The following is a 19486-nucleotide window of genomic DNA, read 5'->3' on the forward strand; positions in this document are numbered from 1 at the left end:
AATAGGCCAAACATTGTAAAAAGAGTTTAAAAAATGGGATTTAATAATGGCTCTGTCACTTAACTATGTGACTTTGGATGAGACATTAACCCTTTCTGAGTATCAGTTTTCTCATCTATAAAAGAAAGGTTTTGGAGTAATGATCTTTAAAGTCCATTCCAACTCTAAATCTTATGATGTTAGATCCTTTGGTCAGTGTTCTCTTAGACATGGAGGATACATGCCTCTTCTCTTACCTGCAAAGTATTAGAGGTAAGACCCCCCACCCCCACCCCATGCACTTGAAATATCTGGGAGCACGCTCTTTCTCAGGGTGGTGAGGACACTGGGACCCAGCAACAAATGGTCCAACGTCACAGAAGCCCTACGTCATGTCCTCCACCTACGTGGAATGATGCCTGTGAGTGTTGTAGGACTGTGAGGGAGGAGGCCAGGGTGGAAAATCCATGTAGGGAAGAAACCGTTCCATTACAACATTGGATACTAAAATAGCTGCTAATAAAAAGCTTTCAAACCATGACACTTCAATACAGACACCCACAAAGATACCTTGACAAGTTACTTGCCTCCTCACAAGCCTTTTTTTCTTGCTTCTCTTATGTGGAGCCGCCACCAAAGTCACCCACACAGAGATACAGCTGTGCAATGACAGAGGAGGCCAGCAGGTGTCTGTCTCTATTGCTAGTCTTGACTAGAGTGCTGTTTGTTCCTTGCTAAAAACATCTATGCTGTGAGGCCAGCCTGTCCAGTAATAGCTCAAATCATACAAAACATTCTGCTATTCTCTTGTTCCTTCCCTTTACACACTCTCTCTCCTCCTCTCTCTCTCTCTCTCTCTCTCTCTCTCTCTCTCTCTCTCTCTCTCTCCCTCCCTCCCTCCCTCCGTCTTTCTGTCTCTGTCTCTCTGTCTTTCCCTTCTCATTGGTCTGTCTCTCATAATTTTGCTGTCTTTCATTTACTCCTTTTACAAATACACACTTAATTCAGAGACAGTTCATTTCCCAGGAAATTTAAGTGAGGCTACCTTAAAATAACATTTCATTTGCATATTCATCATAAGTAATATCATAGACCCACTCAAAATAACAAGTTGTTATGGAGCTAGACTGCAATACTAGGAAGAGTGGATGTGAATGCATAAAAGTGGTTCATCAGTCAGAAACTCTGGTTCTGCCATTTAATTACCTGTTTGACCTTGGGCAAAGGTCATGCTACCTCCTGGGCCTCTGTTTCCTCATCTGTAAGATAAGGAGCTTGGACAGGATAAATTTAGAGTCTTTCTCTAAATCTACAGTCCTGTTCTTGGTATCAGGGAACATTCAAGAAACAATCAACTACAGTAACTCATAGCTGACATTTAGATGTGATTCATGGTTCATGGTTTACAAAGTACCAATTATTGGATATTCACAACAACCCTGTGGGCTTAGCTGTTAAATTGATCTTTCTAGAGCACAAGTCTCACCATGTCACCCCATTCCTCTCCCATAGTCAATAAACGCCAGTGGCTCTCTATCACCTCCAGAATCAAATGGCAAATTGAATGGCAAAGCCCTTCCTAACCTGAGCCTTTCCTACCTTTCCTCTCTTCTTATACCTTATTCTCTTTCATGTCCTCTTTGATCTATTCACTCTGGTCTTCTTGCTTCCTCAAACAGCAAGACTTAGGGAATTTCTACTAGTAATCCCTCAATTTTGAAACTTTTCTCATCTTCTTTTTCAAGGCTTCCCCTGGCTTCCTTCATTTCTCAGATAAAATCCCCACCTTCTTCACAAAACATTTTTCAATCCTCATTAGTCTTCATGCTTTTCCCCCTCATATTTATCTTAGCTATGTCTTATTTGTACATCACTATTTGCAAATTTTCTCCCCCATTAGACCATGAGTTCCTTGGGAGCAATGACTAGTCTTTTTTTGTCCTTACTCATATCCCCAGAACTTAGTTTAGCCTGGCTCCTAGTAGGTTCTTTAAGCTAGTTGACTGACTGGCCCACTGTATGCTACAGTTGAAGTAGTTGAGCTGCAGAGAGATGAAGTGCCCAATGCCAAGTAGGAGCAATGTGGCAGAATGGTGATTTGAACTCATGTCTACTATTTTCAAATAAACTGTTTCTACCTCTCAGATGCTTAGAGAGGTTAAATGACTTACCCAAAGTCATGGAAAGCTCAGATTTTAACTCAGATCATCTGTCTTCAGTCGCAGATTAAATTTCTTTCTATGTCTGCCTCTTCTATTTATCTTAGGTGCTGTGAAGAAAATACTTTGTAAACTATAAAGTGCCACAGAATTATGAACTAGTACTCCAATTTTAAGAAGAGTGTCACATTGGGAGAGTATTGGGTCATTTAGAGGACCAAGACATCATGACCTTGGGTTCATCTCTTCTGAGTTTAAAAACCCAATCATAAAATGATTGTTGAACCTGATCGCCACCAAATTAAAAACCACAGTAAACTTCCCTCTCTACTGTTAAGAATTCTAAACAAGGGAGTAGCTAGGTGGTGCAGTGAATAGAGTATCAGTCCTGGAGTCAGGAGGACATGAGTTCAAATTCTAACTCAGACACTTAAATACTCAGCTGTTTGACCTTTGGCAAGTCACTTAATCTACTGTCTTGCAAAAAGAAAAAAAAAACAAACAAACCAAAAAAGAATTCTAAACAAGTCTAGGAAAAAAATTATTCTAAAAATACTGGCAACCCAATTATACATGTCCTTGCTGATTATAATCTCTAGGAGGCCAGAGATCATGTACTTATATGATATATACTGGAATCAGGAAGCCCTGAGTCCTCAAGGCCTCCTTTGATTTATCTCGGATATGTGACCCTGGGCAAGTCACTATCTCTCTGGGTCTTAGTTTCCTCATTTGAAAAATGCAGGCCTCACTTATCACACAAGGTTATTAGGAAACTCAATGTGAACATTAAAAAAAACACTTAGCAAACTTCAAAGTGCTCTCTCTCTCTCTCTCTCTCTCTCTCTATCTATCTATCTATATATATGTGTGTGTGTGTGTGTATACATATATATATATATATATATGCCAATTATTGTTAGAGTAGGTATTTCATGCTTTTGAATGAATGAATGAATGTGTGTGGAGGTTAGCTAGTACTGAAGCCTTCTCTGTCTGCAACATCTCCTTCTCTAGCTTGGTTGCTAGGCTGTGGAATTCCATCCATCATCCTGACATGCATGTGGGTTGATTCAGACCATTCTCCTGTTGGTAAGAGTCAACTATGATCTTTGAATCAAAGCAGGTTGGTGGGAGTCTCAAAGTGAACAGATTTCGCCAAATGCATGGATCATGGCAGCTGCAAAATAATAATATGCTGCTGCTGCTTCTCTCCACTATAGTGTGTGAAACCTTAGCAACTGCCTCTCTTCCTACCATGTAGAAGAATACAGAAGAAAGGGAGCTTACAAACCTAGATGGAATTCTGAATATCAGTGAATTTACATTGTGTCCTGCTTTGGTCTGTTATTTGAAACTTCCTAGATTGACTGACTCTAGCCTACTATAGGATTCTGTCGTAGTATGTTAGAATAGATAGATGTTTAGTTTTCCTTGGATAACATTTTTATCTAGTTGCTATAACTTAACTGTTTGCTAAGTCTCCAGCAGGTATTACATAACACCTATAGCCATGTTAGAAAGTCCAACACACAAAACATGGTGGAGACTTCATATATATTTGTTAAATTGAGAGGGAAGGTAGTAGATTTCTGAGATATTTCCAGCTATTCTTGTCATTTATTTTTGACTTTACACTGGCTGACTACTGATTTTGCCATAGTCAGCCCTACTTAGAATTACTATCAATTCTGGCTCCTATCCTTTAGCTTTGTATCAAGTCTAAGTAATCAATATGCAGTTGAATGTAACAGGCAATGACTATTTTCAGCAAAGGAATGGAATAGAAGATATGGAATTGGAGGAGGTATATTTGAATCTAGCCCTACTACTTTTAACTTGTGGTCTTAGTCAATTCATTTAATTCCTTCGAGTTTCAAATCATTCATTCATCTATTAAATGAAAAGACTGGTTCTGAAAAACAATTTTGATTTATACTCCCCAAATCACTAAGTAATATATATTCTATGACCCAGGGATATCATTTACTATACATATATGCTAAAGACAGAATGAAATGACCCATTTGTTAGAGAAAAATATTTATAGCCAGACTTTTTTGTTGCAGCAAAGACCTAGAAATAAAATGGGCACCCATCAAGAATGATTCAAAAAATGATTACATATTAAAGTAATAGAATCTTATTTTGCTGTAAGAAATGACAAAAGATATGGTACACTGAAACTAGAGAAGATTTGTATAAGCTGGTAAAAAGGAAGTGAACTGAACCAGGAGAAATATTTATATATTAGCTACAATTCTGTAAAAGAAAATGATTTTTATGATTTGAGAAGTCTGATCAAGGGAATGACCAGTCATGATAGAAGAAGAAAGATGTGATGAAGTATGCTTCCTACCTCTTGGCAAGACATGACGGGCTACAAGAGCAGAATGAGTCATGCATTTTCATAGATTTGTTTTGCTTGACTATATTTACTTATTATAAGAGAAGGGTTTTGTTTGGGGGATGAGTAGAGAAGTAGTGCAAGCATAATATCAACTTTGGAAAAAGAAAAGAAAAGGAGCATTAATTTAAAAAACTACAAATAAAAGTAGAAAAAAAGTCAGAAAGTGATAGAGAAAAGTAGGGCAGGGCCGTTACTACTGTGTATAATTTAATATATACTTGAAAACAAAGCATATGTTGGGGAGATTCATGGTTTTAGATAGAAATTTCTTATTCTGTCAATGTTAACTTATGTTTAAGTTCATAATAAAAATGGCATGAAATGGAGTTAAACTAGATGACCTCTAAGGTCCACTTCAGCTTTATTCTTTTTTTTTTTAGGTTTGTTTTTTTGCAAGGCAATGGGGTTAAGTGGCTTGTCCAAGGCCACACAGCTAGGTAATTATTAAATGTCTGAGGCTGGATTAGAACTCAGGTAACTCCTGACTCCAGGGTTGGTGCTCTATCCACTGTACCACCTAGCCACCCCCCCCCTTCAACTTTATTCTTACAAATTTCTACTCCCAGGTGATCTGAACTTATCACTGAGATTTACATGGTTGCCCTCTGCCTGAAAGGGTACACAAAATTTTTTAAGGTAAATTTATTAACTATGAATTTATTATTTTAAAAATAGTTATGTAATTGTAGGGATCACAACATTTTGTTGTGTCAGTCACTGTTTTCCACATTCGATTTAGCAGACACTTAAAGTACCTATTAAATATATATTAAAAAAGACCGATATATAATCATTCTCTAGATAATGGCTCAGTGGAAAGAGTGATGGCTCTGGTGATTAGAAGGCCCAGATTCAAATTGTATCTATGTAATCTTGGACACATCACTTTAACCTTCCTGGGTATGTTTATTCATCTGTAAAATGAGAGAGAAAGATTAAATGGCTTCTGACATCCCTTCCAATTTTAGAACAATAGTCCTATGATTTTCTAAAATGTTAAATACAAATGAATTAAAATTTGTAAATGTAATATAATGTAGTTTTAGTTTGCTTTTAAAGTCAATTTATCCCTTGTTTTTGGATTCCTATAAGCTAGCATGCTTTTGTTGTTAGAAGAAGAATATATTGTCCATGATTTCACAAAATTAATGTCATGTCATACTTCTGCAGCCATTTTAACACAAAGAACCTAAGGAGGCAAGTTCTTAACACTTCTGTGAGGAGGCAAACTGTTATTGTGCAAATATTGCAGACTGGAGGTAACAATCATTTTTTAAATCATAGAAAATAGTTCCAATGTTCTCTAGTCAATTTCTCTCCCAGGGAAACAAATGTATTGTTCTCTCTGATTTAAACTGTGCATTGTTTCAAGTGCTCCCAGTGGAAGCTTCTCCACAGTCATAATGAATCCAGGGCAGGTAAGCATACTTCCCAGCCCAGAAGTTGATAGGAGGGTCTGTTGAAAAGAGCTCTTTCTGAAGATTAAATATGTGACCCCACAGCTCCAGAACCCAGCTTCTAACACCCACTGCTGCCTCCCATCACAAGCACCCTCAATGCCACCAAATGTTTATCAAAATAAAGTTCCAAGTCTCTTGCAAATGAGACCAAAAGCAAAAATAACCCAAAGGTGGTCTCTGATAGTAAATAATAAACTATCCTCTGTATTTTTCCTATTCTGAAGTATGATAGCTAGCTAACTTTTGGTGATTTGGGTGATTTGGTCATTTGTTAATCACTCATGCCTCACCTTCTCCATCCCAATTACTTTCCATAGACACTTTTCTTAATATATAAATAGGGTTAAGGGAAAGAAGGTGAAATGAAGATCAGCACATTCTATTTGTTAAATCAGTTGTGGAGTGAAAGGATAATACTATTAGCACTAATGAGGTTTTTGGGTGATGTGAATTTCATTTCTTTCTGAGGTCAATAAATATTTGAGGACTGGAAGGTTAATTATTTTCCTTTGCCAGTAGCAACATCATTCTACCCTTTTAGACTCTGATAATGGCCTTGTTCATTTAAGATGTGCATTGGAGTTTTTTAAATTTTCTTCTATAAACCAAATTTCTTCATTTACTGATTTTTTTTTCCTTTGAGAAATAGAACAACCAAGGCAAAACACCTCTCAGCCTCTAATTTTATAATCATTGAAGAACAAGGCTGAGAAAGAATCACATCATTATAAATGGAGAACCAGAAAAGAACTGAGATATCATCTAATTCCCACTTAGAGATGAGGAAACAAAGACCCAGAGATTTGCCCCAAAGTCTCATATGTAGTAAGTAGCAGTGCTAAGATTTGAGCCAATGTCCTCTGATTCCAAATCCAATACTCTCTTCTAAACCAGAGAAGTGCTCATTGGTTTGTTTTCTCTGTTCTTATGGTTGAGCTCCTATTCTTCTGCTTACTATGATATCATATTGAAAAACAATATTTAACAACTACTATAAGACATTTAAAAAAGTATTTTCAATGGCACCACTTTTGCGTGCTAATGACTGAGTATTGTGAGAGGCTAGCTTTTTGAAAGGCAAATGTGACAGAAATCTGGTTTCAGATGTTTCCTAAAGGCCAGGTTTTGTCCACAGAGGGGAGGAGGAAGAAACAGACAACAAAATTGAAGGCTGGTACCATGGAGCTGTTAATGAAGACAATTCAGCAAACATCAATGCTAGAGTAATTTTGGTCAGCTATACAGGCTGGTTTCAATGCCAATATGGTTCTCAGATTTCTCCCTTCATCGTGAATGTATAATTAGTTCAGCTGCAATAAGACTGAAGTCTCATAGCAGCAATTTCCCACTTCTCTATGATAGACAGCAGCTGCCATCCAAACTCCTTCCACCACAAACAGCTCAAAGCTATGGACAGAATATGAGTTATTTTCCCCAGTAAGCACTGGTAAAAGACTCAGTCTTCTGGTGAAAATCCCTTTCCCCCTGCTCTCAGCCAAACGTGGCAAAAAAAAAAAATCACTTCTCATTATATTTATCTGAATGCAAGGTTATCATGTTAATGTATATGGCAAGCATAGTGAATAGTATCCTAGTCTTAAGAGTCAAGAAGACCTGAATTCAATTCCTGTCTCAGGCATATATCCTTTCAGGTCTCTAAGACTATAAATTATAGGTGGATCTGTATCAATGGGTTCTCACACTGTCATTGACTTTAATTTAGATATAAAGGAACCCTTTCAAATTAATGGATATGGTGGCCAGTCAGTCTGCAGATTTCAACAGATTCTAGAATACTATAAAGTTGCCATAGTAAATTAAGTGGCCACTTAATAGAGATCAGTCTAGCAATTCATAAAGGGAAACCAAGTGGATGAATAATCCATGCTATCCAGATTATTACAAGTGATTAGATAGTTCATTTATATATATGGTGGGGATTGCATTTGGGTCACCGTATTTACTGGTAAAGAATCTGCCCCCCCCCCCACCATGAGAGCAAGGAACCTAGCTAACAACATGAATATCAAAGTACTTTCAGAAAATTTCCATGGCTTTACAATCTCATTAAAGCAGGTACTCCCTTCAATGGTGCCAGTCATAACTGATCAATGGTTTATTATCTTAGGCAGATTTTTTCCCTCTATCCAGCTCTTATCTATGAACTCCTACAAATCCTCCACTGAAATTTCACCCAACATATAGAAGTTTTCTTCCTCTAGAATTCTTGACATAATGTGTCTGCTCTACAAGCTGTCTACCTGGTACTTCTTACTCTGGCTATATGACTCACCCATTTTCTTTTCTAGGCATCAATTTTTGGATGATATCTTTTAAATTGCTTTTTTTGCATTCAATTTATTGTTGATTATACTAGAACCATTATATGCCCACCATGCATATATAATATTGCATGAAAATTATTTTTAGTAAAAATGGCAATACTGATTGGTAATAATTATTATGATAGATGCACATGAAGGTACATACAGAATATATATATATATATATATATATATATATGTTTAATATGTCTGAAACAAAGGGCATACTATTCATGGGAATGAAGGCTTCCCCAAAACGAATGAGGGTAGGGTGGTACTAAAGATGCCTACAAGTTAAGGAAAGCTTGTTTCAAGACAGGTAGAGATAGTAAATGCCATTTAACATGACAGTAAAGAGGTAACATTTTACTTTGTGGGCAGCAATAACCCAAAGCATTAGTAAAATTGGAGTATGAGTAGGATGCTATTGCTATGGGACCAATAGTGCATAAATATAGTAAGAGTATTTCTCAAACTTTTGGGGCCCTTTTATACTCTTAAAAATTATTGAAGATTTCAAAGAGTTTTTATTTATGTAGATTGTATCTATTGACCATTTCTGTAATAGAAATTAAAATGACTTAGTATTATCATGTAAATAGTTTTGAACTTGTAGATCCCCTGAAAGGGTCTCAAGGACTCCTGGAAATTCTCAGAGCATGTTTTGAAAACTGCTCTAGTGGGCAGCTAGGTGGCAAGTGAACAGAGCACAGCCCTGGAGTCAGGAAGACCTGAATTCAAAGCAGACCTCAGACACTTAATAATTACCTAGCTGTATGAACCTTGGGCAAGTTACTTAACCCCACTGCCTTGCCAAAAAACAAAAAACAAAAGAAAGAAAGAAAAGAAAACAAATGAAACGAAAAGAAACCTGCTTTATTCAGGTATCTGGGCTGTGGGGAAAATAAAAAAAAATGTTTCATGGAGAACTAAGGTAGTTTCATATAAACTCATTAAAGAAATTAAGAAACACTTTGTTCCAGGAAGTATTTCCTCAAATTAAAACAATTTAGAAATATTTCATGGCCCTGTAACAAAACTAGATTTTTAATTCTAAAGAAGACAGTGAAATATTACATTTGTTTTATGGGTATATATATATATGTATATATATATACATATATATATATATACATACATACATCTACCTATACACATATATTTACAGAACATAATGATATTATTCTGAATAAAGTTTAATATAGCAGAGAGACTATTGAGCTTGGCATTGGAGGGCCTGGGCTCAAATTCTGGTCTTCTAACAGCTAGATATTTGACCTTGGGCAGGCAAATTATTTTCTCTCTGTGGGTCACAGTTTCATTATCTGTTGGAGGAGAAAGTTAAACTGTATGGTTTTCATAGTCCCTCCCAGCCATGGCATTCAGTGATAATAAAATACATCATGTGGCTAATTCCCAAGCTATAGTACATAAAATAGCATTTTATTCTGCCAGTGCCTTCCCTGATATGCTTAATGCTCAGATTTATCTCAAGGATTTAATCATTATCATGAAAGTCATGAAATATTAAGAAAAAATGAAAATTGAAACAACTCAGAGGTTTTATCTTGGAATCATCAAGACTGGGAAAACATGTGAAGGTCAGAAACTGTAACAAGAGGGGCTATGGGAAAACAGTTACATTTGAAGGACTGTTGGTAGAATTATGATTTGACCTAACTTCTAGCAAACAATTTGAAATTATATAAGAAAAAATCACTAAATTATTCATACACATTGAATAAAGAGGTCCCACTTCTGGGGACATATCTCAGAAGCTGATACTGGAGGAGGAGGATTGATAATGGGAATTGCCTAGGATATAAAAACCAATACAAAAAAACATCAAAACAAAGACCATAAAGGGGGAAAAACACTCTCTTACATTTCTGTGGGGGGGAACCCAATTCAATAATATCATCAGATATTATCATATTTTTGTTTCAACCTGAACCATCTCCCCAGCCATCCCAAATCATGCCTGGCCCCATAACTGTTTATCTAAACAAACCAAGAGAAACCTTACAAATAGTTTATAATAGAAAATGTGGGGAAGCATTTTAATCCTGAGTTATTTGCTTAGGTTTCATGTACTCACTGAAGCAAGGAAGGGCCAAGACTCATAACAACATTATTTTCTTTGCTCTTATGCTGAGTTAACAGCACCTCTTTGGCCTCTTTTGACCTTTGATCTTAAGGCACCTTTTTTGCCTTACTGAAGCAATGGGTGGGCATGAAGGACTTTAAACACAATACCGGTAATAAAAATTTCAAGAAAACAGTATCTGTCAGTGTGTTTTTGCAACCCTATCTCCTTTCAGCTTTGATTTTGGGTTTGCTTTTCCTTCACTTTCCCAGTTCTGGACATAAATCCCATCTCCTGCTATTCAGAACTAATTACAATTATTTAAAACAAACCAACCACAGAAGAAACACCCTTCTTCCTACCTGTTTTGACTATACCATACCTATATCTAATTTCCCACAGAAATTTCAAGGTAATAAAATTCAGAGATAGATATCAGAGAATCTAGGCAGTGCCACCCTCCTGAACCTATCCCCTCCCCAAGACTTGCCCTTTCTAAATTCACAGATACCTGAAGTTATACTGCTTTTGATTTAAATCTTTTTGTATTAAAATTCAGGTTTCCATGAGATAAAGTGCACATTAACCTTTATCAATCATTTATGCCTTATTATCAATGGGTATATCAGTTTTTATCTTGAAAGCCTACTTTGATAGAGAGAAGGAGGAGAACATAAGGAAGGAGGAAAAAATGGTTGATATTGAGACTCCTCAGTGATACACATATTGTCTAAGATTGAGGTTATTTGTCTGGGTCAACTTTGGATCAAATGCTGGCTTCCAACTCCACTACCCCAAGCTTGACCTCTCCTTTCTACTACCCTTATGTCAGTCCCACCTATTCTTGGGCTATTTTCCCATTCTTTTTCTGAAATGTGCTTATCCTTCATTTATCTAGTGATGTAAATCAGGGATAGGGAATAAAAATTTAGAGGGAAACGCTGATTATAATCAAAAGAAAAATATTTGTTTTTGCATTTTTTCCTCAGGCCATTACCATTCTAAATATATCAACATGACAATTTTATGAACAAATCAAGTTATTCATAATACATTTTTAATCCCCTAAATTAGTAAGCTGACTTTAGATCTTCCAAAGGATCTTTTAAAAGTAAATATGGCATATAGTTACTTTTTCTTCATTTTCCCTATTTTTTTCTTTCAGGATGGGAAGAGGGTAGAGAATAGAAATGACTGGGGGTTTTTTTGAGAGTTTCAATATTTCCTCCAATTTTACAGTTTTAATCTTGTTTCTTAGTTATGAAAACATAAAGTAGCTAATAAACTACTTGGTGATAATGATCCTATTCATTAGGACATAGAAAAATTGTAAGGTCAGTATCAGGTTGCTGTGGTATCACCTGGATAAATAAAACTCCCACATCTTTCTACAACATATTAGTATGTTATAGAAAACATATAGAAACATATTAGTATTTCAGGGATTCTTAAACTGGAGTCTATGAGCTTAAAAATATATGGGAGTATGAATATATACATATGTGTATGTGACTGAATTTCAATATAATTGTTTTTCTTTATGATCCTTTTTTAATTTACTTTGTGCTTAAAAACATTATTCTGAAAAAGAATCATTGTGCACAATGGCAGCAATATTGTTTTAAGAACAACTTTGAGTAAATAAGTTATATTGACTATTCTAAATACCCAAATTAACTATAAAGGATATGTGAAGAAAAATGCTATCTGCATCCAGAGAAAGAACTGATAGAAAAAAATAGACACACACATAGGTTTGTGATGGAGTAGGGAAGGAAAAAAAAGAAATTTAAATGATAATTTTGTTGTATTTTTAAAAGGAAAAGCAAGTTGTGCGTAGTGTGCTTGTAGTTTCATATGCAAATGTCTTTTTATTGTTTTGGAAATGCTTGTTTTGTTCCTTAAATTAAAAAATAAAATAATTTTTTAAAAAACAACATATACAAAATATTACAATTTTATGTACAGACCAAAGTTATCACTAACACATAATTATCTAGGAAAAACCAACTGATATATCAACTACATCCAGCAGCTTATGAAATATCACATTTATAGTTCTCCCACTTTATTCTCTGTGTCCAAGACTGATCATTCAACAATTATTCTGCTATATTTTCATGGAAGCCAAGTTCCTCTAGCTCAACAATTCTTGAACTTAGCTCTCAAAAGTCTTTCCAAGCACTTGTACCATCTTACCAAGAAGGATTTCTCTTTTCCTTCCTTGTACCCCAAATATAGAAATCTAGTAGGAAAGTCACCTAACATAAAGGTTATACTATCATTAGTCACAGAAAGAACCATAATAAAAATTTTAATTAATATTCAAAATGGCAACTCACCCTGTAGTAGTCAGTACTGTACACATCACGGGACATCCCAAAATCACCAATTTTCACCAGTAGGTTCTCTCCAACCAAGCAGTTCCGGGTGGCAAGATCACGGTGCACAAAATGCTGGGATGCCAAGTAAACCATGCCAGCTGCAATCTGCTGGGCAATGTGCAACATCTGGGATTGGGTCAATTCAGTGGGGCGGTTGCCTTCTGCCATGAGTACAGCATCAGGTCCATGGGCCCTGTATGGATGACATTCAGATATGTGTTTCTGGAGCCATATTTCACTTGTAGACTTGGAACTATGGGTTCTCTGATGCTTCTCACCAGAACTAAATAATCAAATGCCTGTTTACTAAAAGATGCTTGGCATATAGAGAAGAAAATGAAAATGTTTTAACCATGTTTTTCTCCATGGCAAACATTTCCCAGGAGCCTGTGGAATTTCAAGTACCATCTGGGTCTGAATCCTTCTGGCAGCCCCAGAAGCTCAGGAACTAGCCTAGGATCCAGGGTACTTACCAGGAGATCCCTATGAAGTCAAAGGGGGCTGAGCATGTGATCAGGAATTAGTAGAATAGATTCAGGGTGGTTAAATATTGTTTTTCCTCCTTTTGCTTCCAAAGACAAAGATGAATATAAATCCTGCTCCCTTTCTACTATACCCCTCACCCCACCAAACATACCAACACCACTGAAAAAGGAAGGCAGATTGTGTTCTTTCCACAGGAATGGCTTTAGCAAAGTCTATAGCAGACTTTAAAATTGGGTCTGTGAAATTATTATTTTAAATAACTATTTTAATATAATTTCCTTTGAAATTCTATATATTTTACTTTTGGAATTAGAAAAATATTCTGAGATAGGGCTTAAAGACTTTACTAGACTGCCAAAGGGGTCTATGAAACAAACAAAAGATAAGAATTGATGTCCAGAGTCTCAAAGTTTTTATTCCACCCTAGCATTAACACTTATTTATATATAATGAAACAGGTTTTCTAAGTTGTCCTTTTTCTCTTTCAGAAAAAAATGCTTCAAGGTCACTGGAAGCATATCAGCTTGGACTTGATGCAATTCTAATGAAAAAAATGGCAATCTTCTCTCTTCTTTCCCTCCCAAATCTCACCCCATGAACTTGTCAAGAGCCACACATACACAAAAGCTATTTTGAGTCTCAGCTAATTAATTCTTTGACTGGGATTTTTTGAGGTGTTCTTTTTTTTAAGGCATTCTCTTTTAGATTATTTATTTCTTTTTAATGCTTTGGTTTGTCTCCTTTGTTTTCCTCCCCTGTCACAGCCAATCATCACCTTCAGCTCTATGTAACAATATATATGTGTTGCAGAGATGGGGATGGGGGAGGGAGTTGGTGTGCTTGTCTTTAAACCCATTTCAGTAAAGAGAGCTGGGGCTGCTGATAATCTTCAGCATTGCAGTGATAGCTCTGTCAATGCTGAAATGGTATGCTAGAAAGGCAGCAGGTTCTTTTCATCCTCAGATTCACTTTCCCTGACTGACCTGGGGTGGCACTATAGGGCAAGAAATGAAAGTACTGTTCACAGACCCCGGAAAGGGCTCACTCTGTCTCTGCAGACTTAAAACATCAGTATCAGCAGGAGAGGCCAGAGAGAAGGGGCATCTCCCCAGAGAAGATCCTTCATAGTATAAAAACAGGAAGATCTGTCTCCAACTACATGTTAAACGCCTAAGTCAAACAGAAAAATGGATGAGCCAGTTTAAAAAATGGGGGACTGTCCCCCTCAAAGAGTTAAACCTTACTAGAAAGCTTGTGCTATCTCATGACAAATTTCAGGAAATTCTCAACTATGTTTAAGCCTGGTCAAAGCCCACCTCCTCTGGGAAGCCTTCCATTCCATATTTGTGCCCTCCCTCTTTGAATTCCTCCAGCGCTTATCACCATCTGCTATCACTCAGGCTAACATTAAAAAAAAAAAACTTGCATTCCATACTAAGCAAGATAGCGATAGAATCTTAGAGCAGGAAATGGGTCAGAAATCATCTAGTTCAACCTACTCATTTTGTCAGATGAAACTAAGATCAAGGAAGTTATTGTGAATCACTCCAAGTTATAATACTGGTTATTGGTAGAAAAAGAAAGAGGGGCTGAGTTTCCTGATTCCCACTGTAATAGAAAGATGATATTAAAAGTCAGGAGACCAGGGTTTTACTCATCTCTCTTGAATAAATTAGATGGTACTTCTCCTCTCCTGGTCTCAGCTTCCCACAAAAAGAGAGAGTTCTATTAGGTTTAGTTCAAGCATTTAAGTTCATACTATGTTTCAGACAGTAGGTTAGGAGCCAAGCATAGAAAGACAAAAATAAAAATAGGTAACATGCCCAAGGAGCTTACATTTTACTGAGAGAGAATGTAATATACACAGTGAAGTTGCTATGAAACCTATAGAAAGTCAAAAAATACATTCAAGGGTAGGGAGATCTTGACTTGAAGCTGGGATCAGAAAAGGCCTTAAAGCTGTATGGTCCTGGGCAAGCCACTGAACCTCTGTTTACCAATGTAAAATCAGGATAATAATCTTAATAGCAACTACCTCCCAAAATCATTGTGAGGATTAATATTTATAAAGCATTTAGTACAGCAGTCACTATAGAAATACTTGTACTCTTTCTCCTCTTATATAGGCAGCAATACTTGAAATGTGTCTTTAGGTGAGACAGAGGCAAGGAGGAAGAGTTTTCTAAATATGGGACACTAAGATGGAAGATGAAATCAATGTTTTGTATAAGAAACTAGCAGGCCATTTTTGTTGGGATGCAGTGTATCTGAGGAAGGAGGAAATATGAGATCAGTCCAGAAAGTTAAGTTGAAATCAGATTGTAAAGGGCTTTAAATACAAAAACTGAACAGTAAGGGTATTTTATACCAGAGGCAATGAGAAGCCACTGAAACTTCTTGAGCAGAGAAGTGACCTGGTCAGACTGTTTTTTGCTTTAGGAATATCAATCTACTGACTTTGTAGAATATAGATTGGAGAAAGAGTAACTGGAGTAGGAAGACTAATTAGGAGGCTAGCAGTGATGAAGACCTGAACTTGGGTGGTGGCCATGAAAGTGGAGAGAAGGTGAAAGATATTATTGGGATAGAACCAACAGGACCCCACAGCTAATTGCTTTGTTTTTATTTTTTAATTTTATTTATTTAAGGAAATGGGGTTAAGTGATATGCCCTAGGTCACACAGCTAGGCAATTATTAAGTGTCTGAGCTTAGATTTGAACTCAGGTACTCCTGATTCCAGGGCTGTTGCTCTATCCACTGCACCACCTAGCTGCCCCCCTAGCTATTTGCTAAATAGTGTTGAAGACTCAAGAATGACTCAGAGTTCACATACTTGAGTGATTAGAAGGTTGCTGGTACCCTTCACAGGTAAGTTAGGAAGAGTGGTGGGTTTAGAAGGAAAGATAAGTTCTATCATGTATATTATAAGTCTGAGATGCCTATAGGTGGCTGAAGAAGAAATGTCTAGCAGAAGATGGAAAGGAATGAGAACTGGTTCTGTACATTTGAGAGTCATTAGTTACAAAAGATAATGGGGATCTGATGTGATTACCAAGAGAGAGTCTTTGTGAATAAGAGAGTCTAGTATACCCATGTATCTGGGGCAGGGCACGGATTATGATCTGGCAAAAAAAAAAAATGAAAAGGAGCAATATGATAAATAGATAGAGAACCAAGACAAAATTGTGTCATGAAAACCTGGGGAAGAGAGTATCCTATCTAGAAAGAGGCAATGGCTAGCAGTGTCAATGCTAAAGAAAGGTCAAGAATGATGGCCATTTGATCTAGGAACTGAGTATTGATAACCTATTAGTTGAACAGCAGGATCAGAAACCAGTTTGTAAGAGATCAGGAATTCAGAGGGAGATGAGGAAGTAGAAACAATGAATATAGACATTATCTCTCTTCCCTCCCCCCCTCCCCCACAACAAATTCCTACTCTGGTCAAGACTACCACTATGCTTCCAGTCACTAAAGTTTACAACCTTGTATCATCCTTGGCTCCTAACTTACTTCAATACCTATATCCAACTAATATTCCAGATAGATTTCAGATACAATAGATCAAAGTGATTTTTCACTATCATTCAACAAAAATATTTGGACAGCCCCTAAAATCAATGCTGTCTATTGCTCCATCCTCTACCTGAGGATAGAGGAGAAAGTTGTTATGAGATTTAAGTAAAAGGGGCTTTACTAACAAACCCTTCCTGACTATTGATATATTTGCATTTATTAATATTATCCTATTCATTATTAATAATGTTATTGATGACAATAGAGAGAATAGTTTCAGCTGAGCCAAAAACTAATGTGTAAGAGGTAAAGAAATAAGTGGGAGGTAAGGAAGTGGAAGTAACAACTATAAACATTATCCTTCCCCCAAAATCTATTACTCTTTCTAATGTCCTTATTTCTGTTATGGACATCATTTTCCCTATATTCAGTCATACCAGCCTCCTGACTGTTTCTCAAACAAACACCCCCCCCAACCTCTGGATTACAGGCATTTCTGTGCTCTTCACACCTCTCATGCTTGTAACTCTCTCCCTTTTCTTCCCCACTGCCTGGCTTCTATTAAGACTCAACTATAGTCTTGCCTTCTACAAGATGCCTTTCTCCACCTTTAATCCTAGTGCCTTTCCTCTGAGATTATTTCCACATTATTTGCTCTCAATCTTGGTTATATATAGTTGCTTGTATGTTGTATCCCTGATTAGATTGTGAGCTCCTTGAGAGTAGGGACTTTTACCTACTATGTATCATTCTTGTTGATTTGACTGTATTATCTGAGAGAAAAGTTTATTGAACAAAGGTCCATTAAAAAAATAAAGGGAGAGATGAAAGCTCAGGCTTAAGAAATGCTTTTTTAACAACTGTATTATCTGAGAGAAAGGTTTATTGAACAAAGGGCTATTTAAAAAAAGAGAGAAAAGGAAGGAAGAAGAGATAAAAGCTCAGATAATGCTAGGTTTTCTTTTTACCCTTATACTGGAATATAGTCCTGCAAGAAGACTCTGAAGCCCACTAAAGGGCCTGACCTTTCCCCTTCATTAAAAGTTAATCAAGTCTAAATCTCTATACAGTAAAGTGGAAAGGGATGGGGAAGAGAGAAGGATCTCAGCCATTAGAAGGGGTCAGTGGTCCTCAAGCTGACCTTAAAATAGAGAGGCATTTATCCAAACTTGCCAGTGCACTGAAGGGAGGAAGGGCAGATCCAAACGGAGAAAATTCCAAAGGCAAGTTAGCAGAGCAAGAGGGGCACTGAAAAAGATATTAGGCACCAGCAAGGATAACACCCTAATTTTTCATATGAGAAAAATGAGACTAAGGGATGGTTCAGCTCACAAAATAAAGAATGCTATTTATGCACCTTGAATTTATTTCCCTCCCAGAAGATTATCTTCTCTCAAGTCAGGAAGGGAAATCAAACAAACAAAAACCCAGTCCCTATTCTCAAGGAACTCACAGTGAAACGGGGAATGCAAACAACTAGGTACAGATGAAATATGTACAGGATAAACTGAAGATTAACTCAGGAGGGAAAACACTGAGAGACAACATGGTACAATGGAAAGAATTCAGCAGCTCAAGAGTCAGAGGCCCTGAGTTCAAATTCTGTTGATAATAAGTAATATTTGAGTGACTTCAGGCAAGTCTCTTAATTCCTGTGAACCTCAGTTTTTTCCTCTGTAAAATGAGGGAATCACACTGACTGGATAACTGCCAGGTCTTGTCCAATTATTAATCTATGATGCTAAGACATTTGATCTCTGGTAAAATACCTAGAGTTAAAGAACTAGGCTGGAAGCCTTTCTCTGTTTCTTAGTCCATCTATGACCTTGAGTAATTCCCTTAAAGGATGGTCAGGCAGCACCAGAGAGTACAGAGTGCTGAATTTGGAGGTAGGAAAACTCCTCTTCCTGAGTTCAAGGGTTACCCTGGGCAAGTCACTTCACCCTGTCTGCCTCAGTTTGCTCATCTGCAAAATGAGCTGAAAACAGAAATCACTCCAGTATTTTTTCCAAGATAATCTCAAAAGGGGTCACAAAGAATTGGGTATGACTGAAATGAGTAAACAATTCAACAAGCAACAAACTCCCTTAATCAACCTGGGGCCTTAGTTTCATCAATAAAGCAAGAGGGTTAGACAATGAGAAGATGATCTTTCTTTTTTAGGTTTTTTTTTTTTTTTTGCAAGGCAAATGGGGTTAACTGGCTTGCCCAAGGCAAGACAGCTAGGTAATTATTAAGTGTCTGAGACCGGATTTGAACCCAGGTACTCCTGACTTCAGGGCTGGTGCTTTATCCACTACACCACCTAGGCGCCCCTAGATTTTTTTTTTAGTTTTTTTTTTTGTTTTGTTAAAGATGTTCTTTCTATAAGGTCTTCTCCAGCATAAAATATGAAGCAGGGATACATTAAACAGTCAAGGTGACTGGGGGAAAAGATTCAGCCCTTTTGTTTTGTCAAGAACAGGTACTGTAAGCATCTTGAGAACAAGAGAGAGAGCTTGTGCCCCTTCAAATTCTTAGATAGTTTCTCAATTCATAGGCATCACTCTCAGGTTCCCATCAGGTTAATGTCATTTATCCTTCACTCTCTTTCTGGAATGACTTTTAGCCTCCTCTTTCTTATGGAAAGACCTGGCATGGCACTCCAACAGGAAAGACAAGTTATTTAAATACATTCCTAA

At 36.9% G+C, this 19486-nt stretch overlaps 1 protein-coding gene across 2 annotated transcripts in view; it reads right to left on the reverse strand.

The window, feature by feature from the left end:
- NTRK2 (neurotrophic receptor tyrosine kinase 2) overlaps positions 1–19486 on the reverse strand; it is a 417637-nt gene that overhangs the window by 69043 nt on the left and 329108 nt on the right. For both annotated transcript variants that reach the window (XM_074196621.1, XM_074196620.1), the window contains one exon: positions 12761–12995. In XM_074196621.1, coding sequence (XP_074052722.1) covers positions 12761–12995 — 235 coding nt within the window. The remainder of the gene's footprint in view (positions 1–12760; positions 12996–19486) is intronic.

The sequence above is a fragment of the Macrotis lagotis genome, chromosome 8, assembly GCF_037893015.1.
Source record: "Macrotis lagotis isolate mMagLag1 chromosome 8, bilby.v1.9.chrom.fasta, whole genome shotgun sequence".
Classification (NCBI taxonomy): Eukaryota; Metazoa; Chordata; class Mammalia; order Peramelemorphia; family Peramelidae; genus Macrotis; species Macrotis lagotis.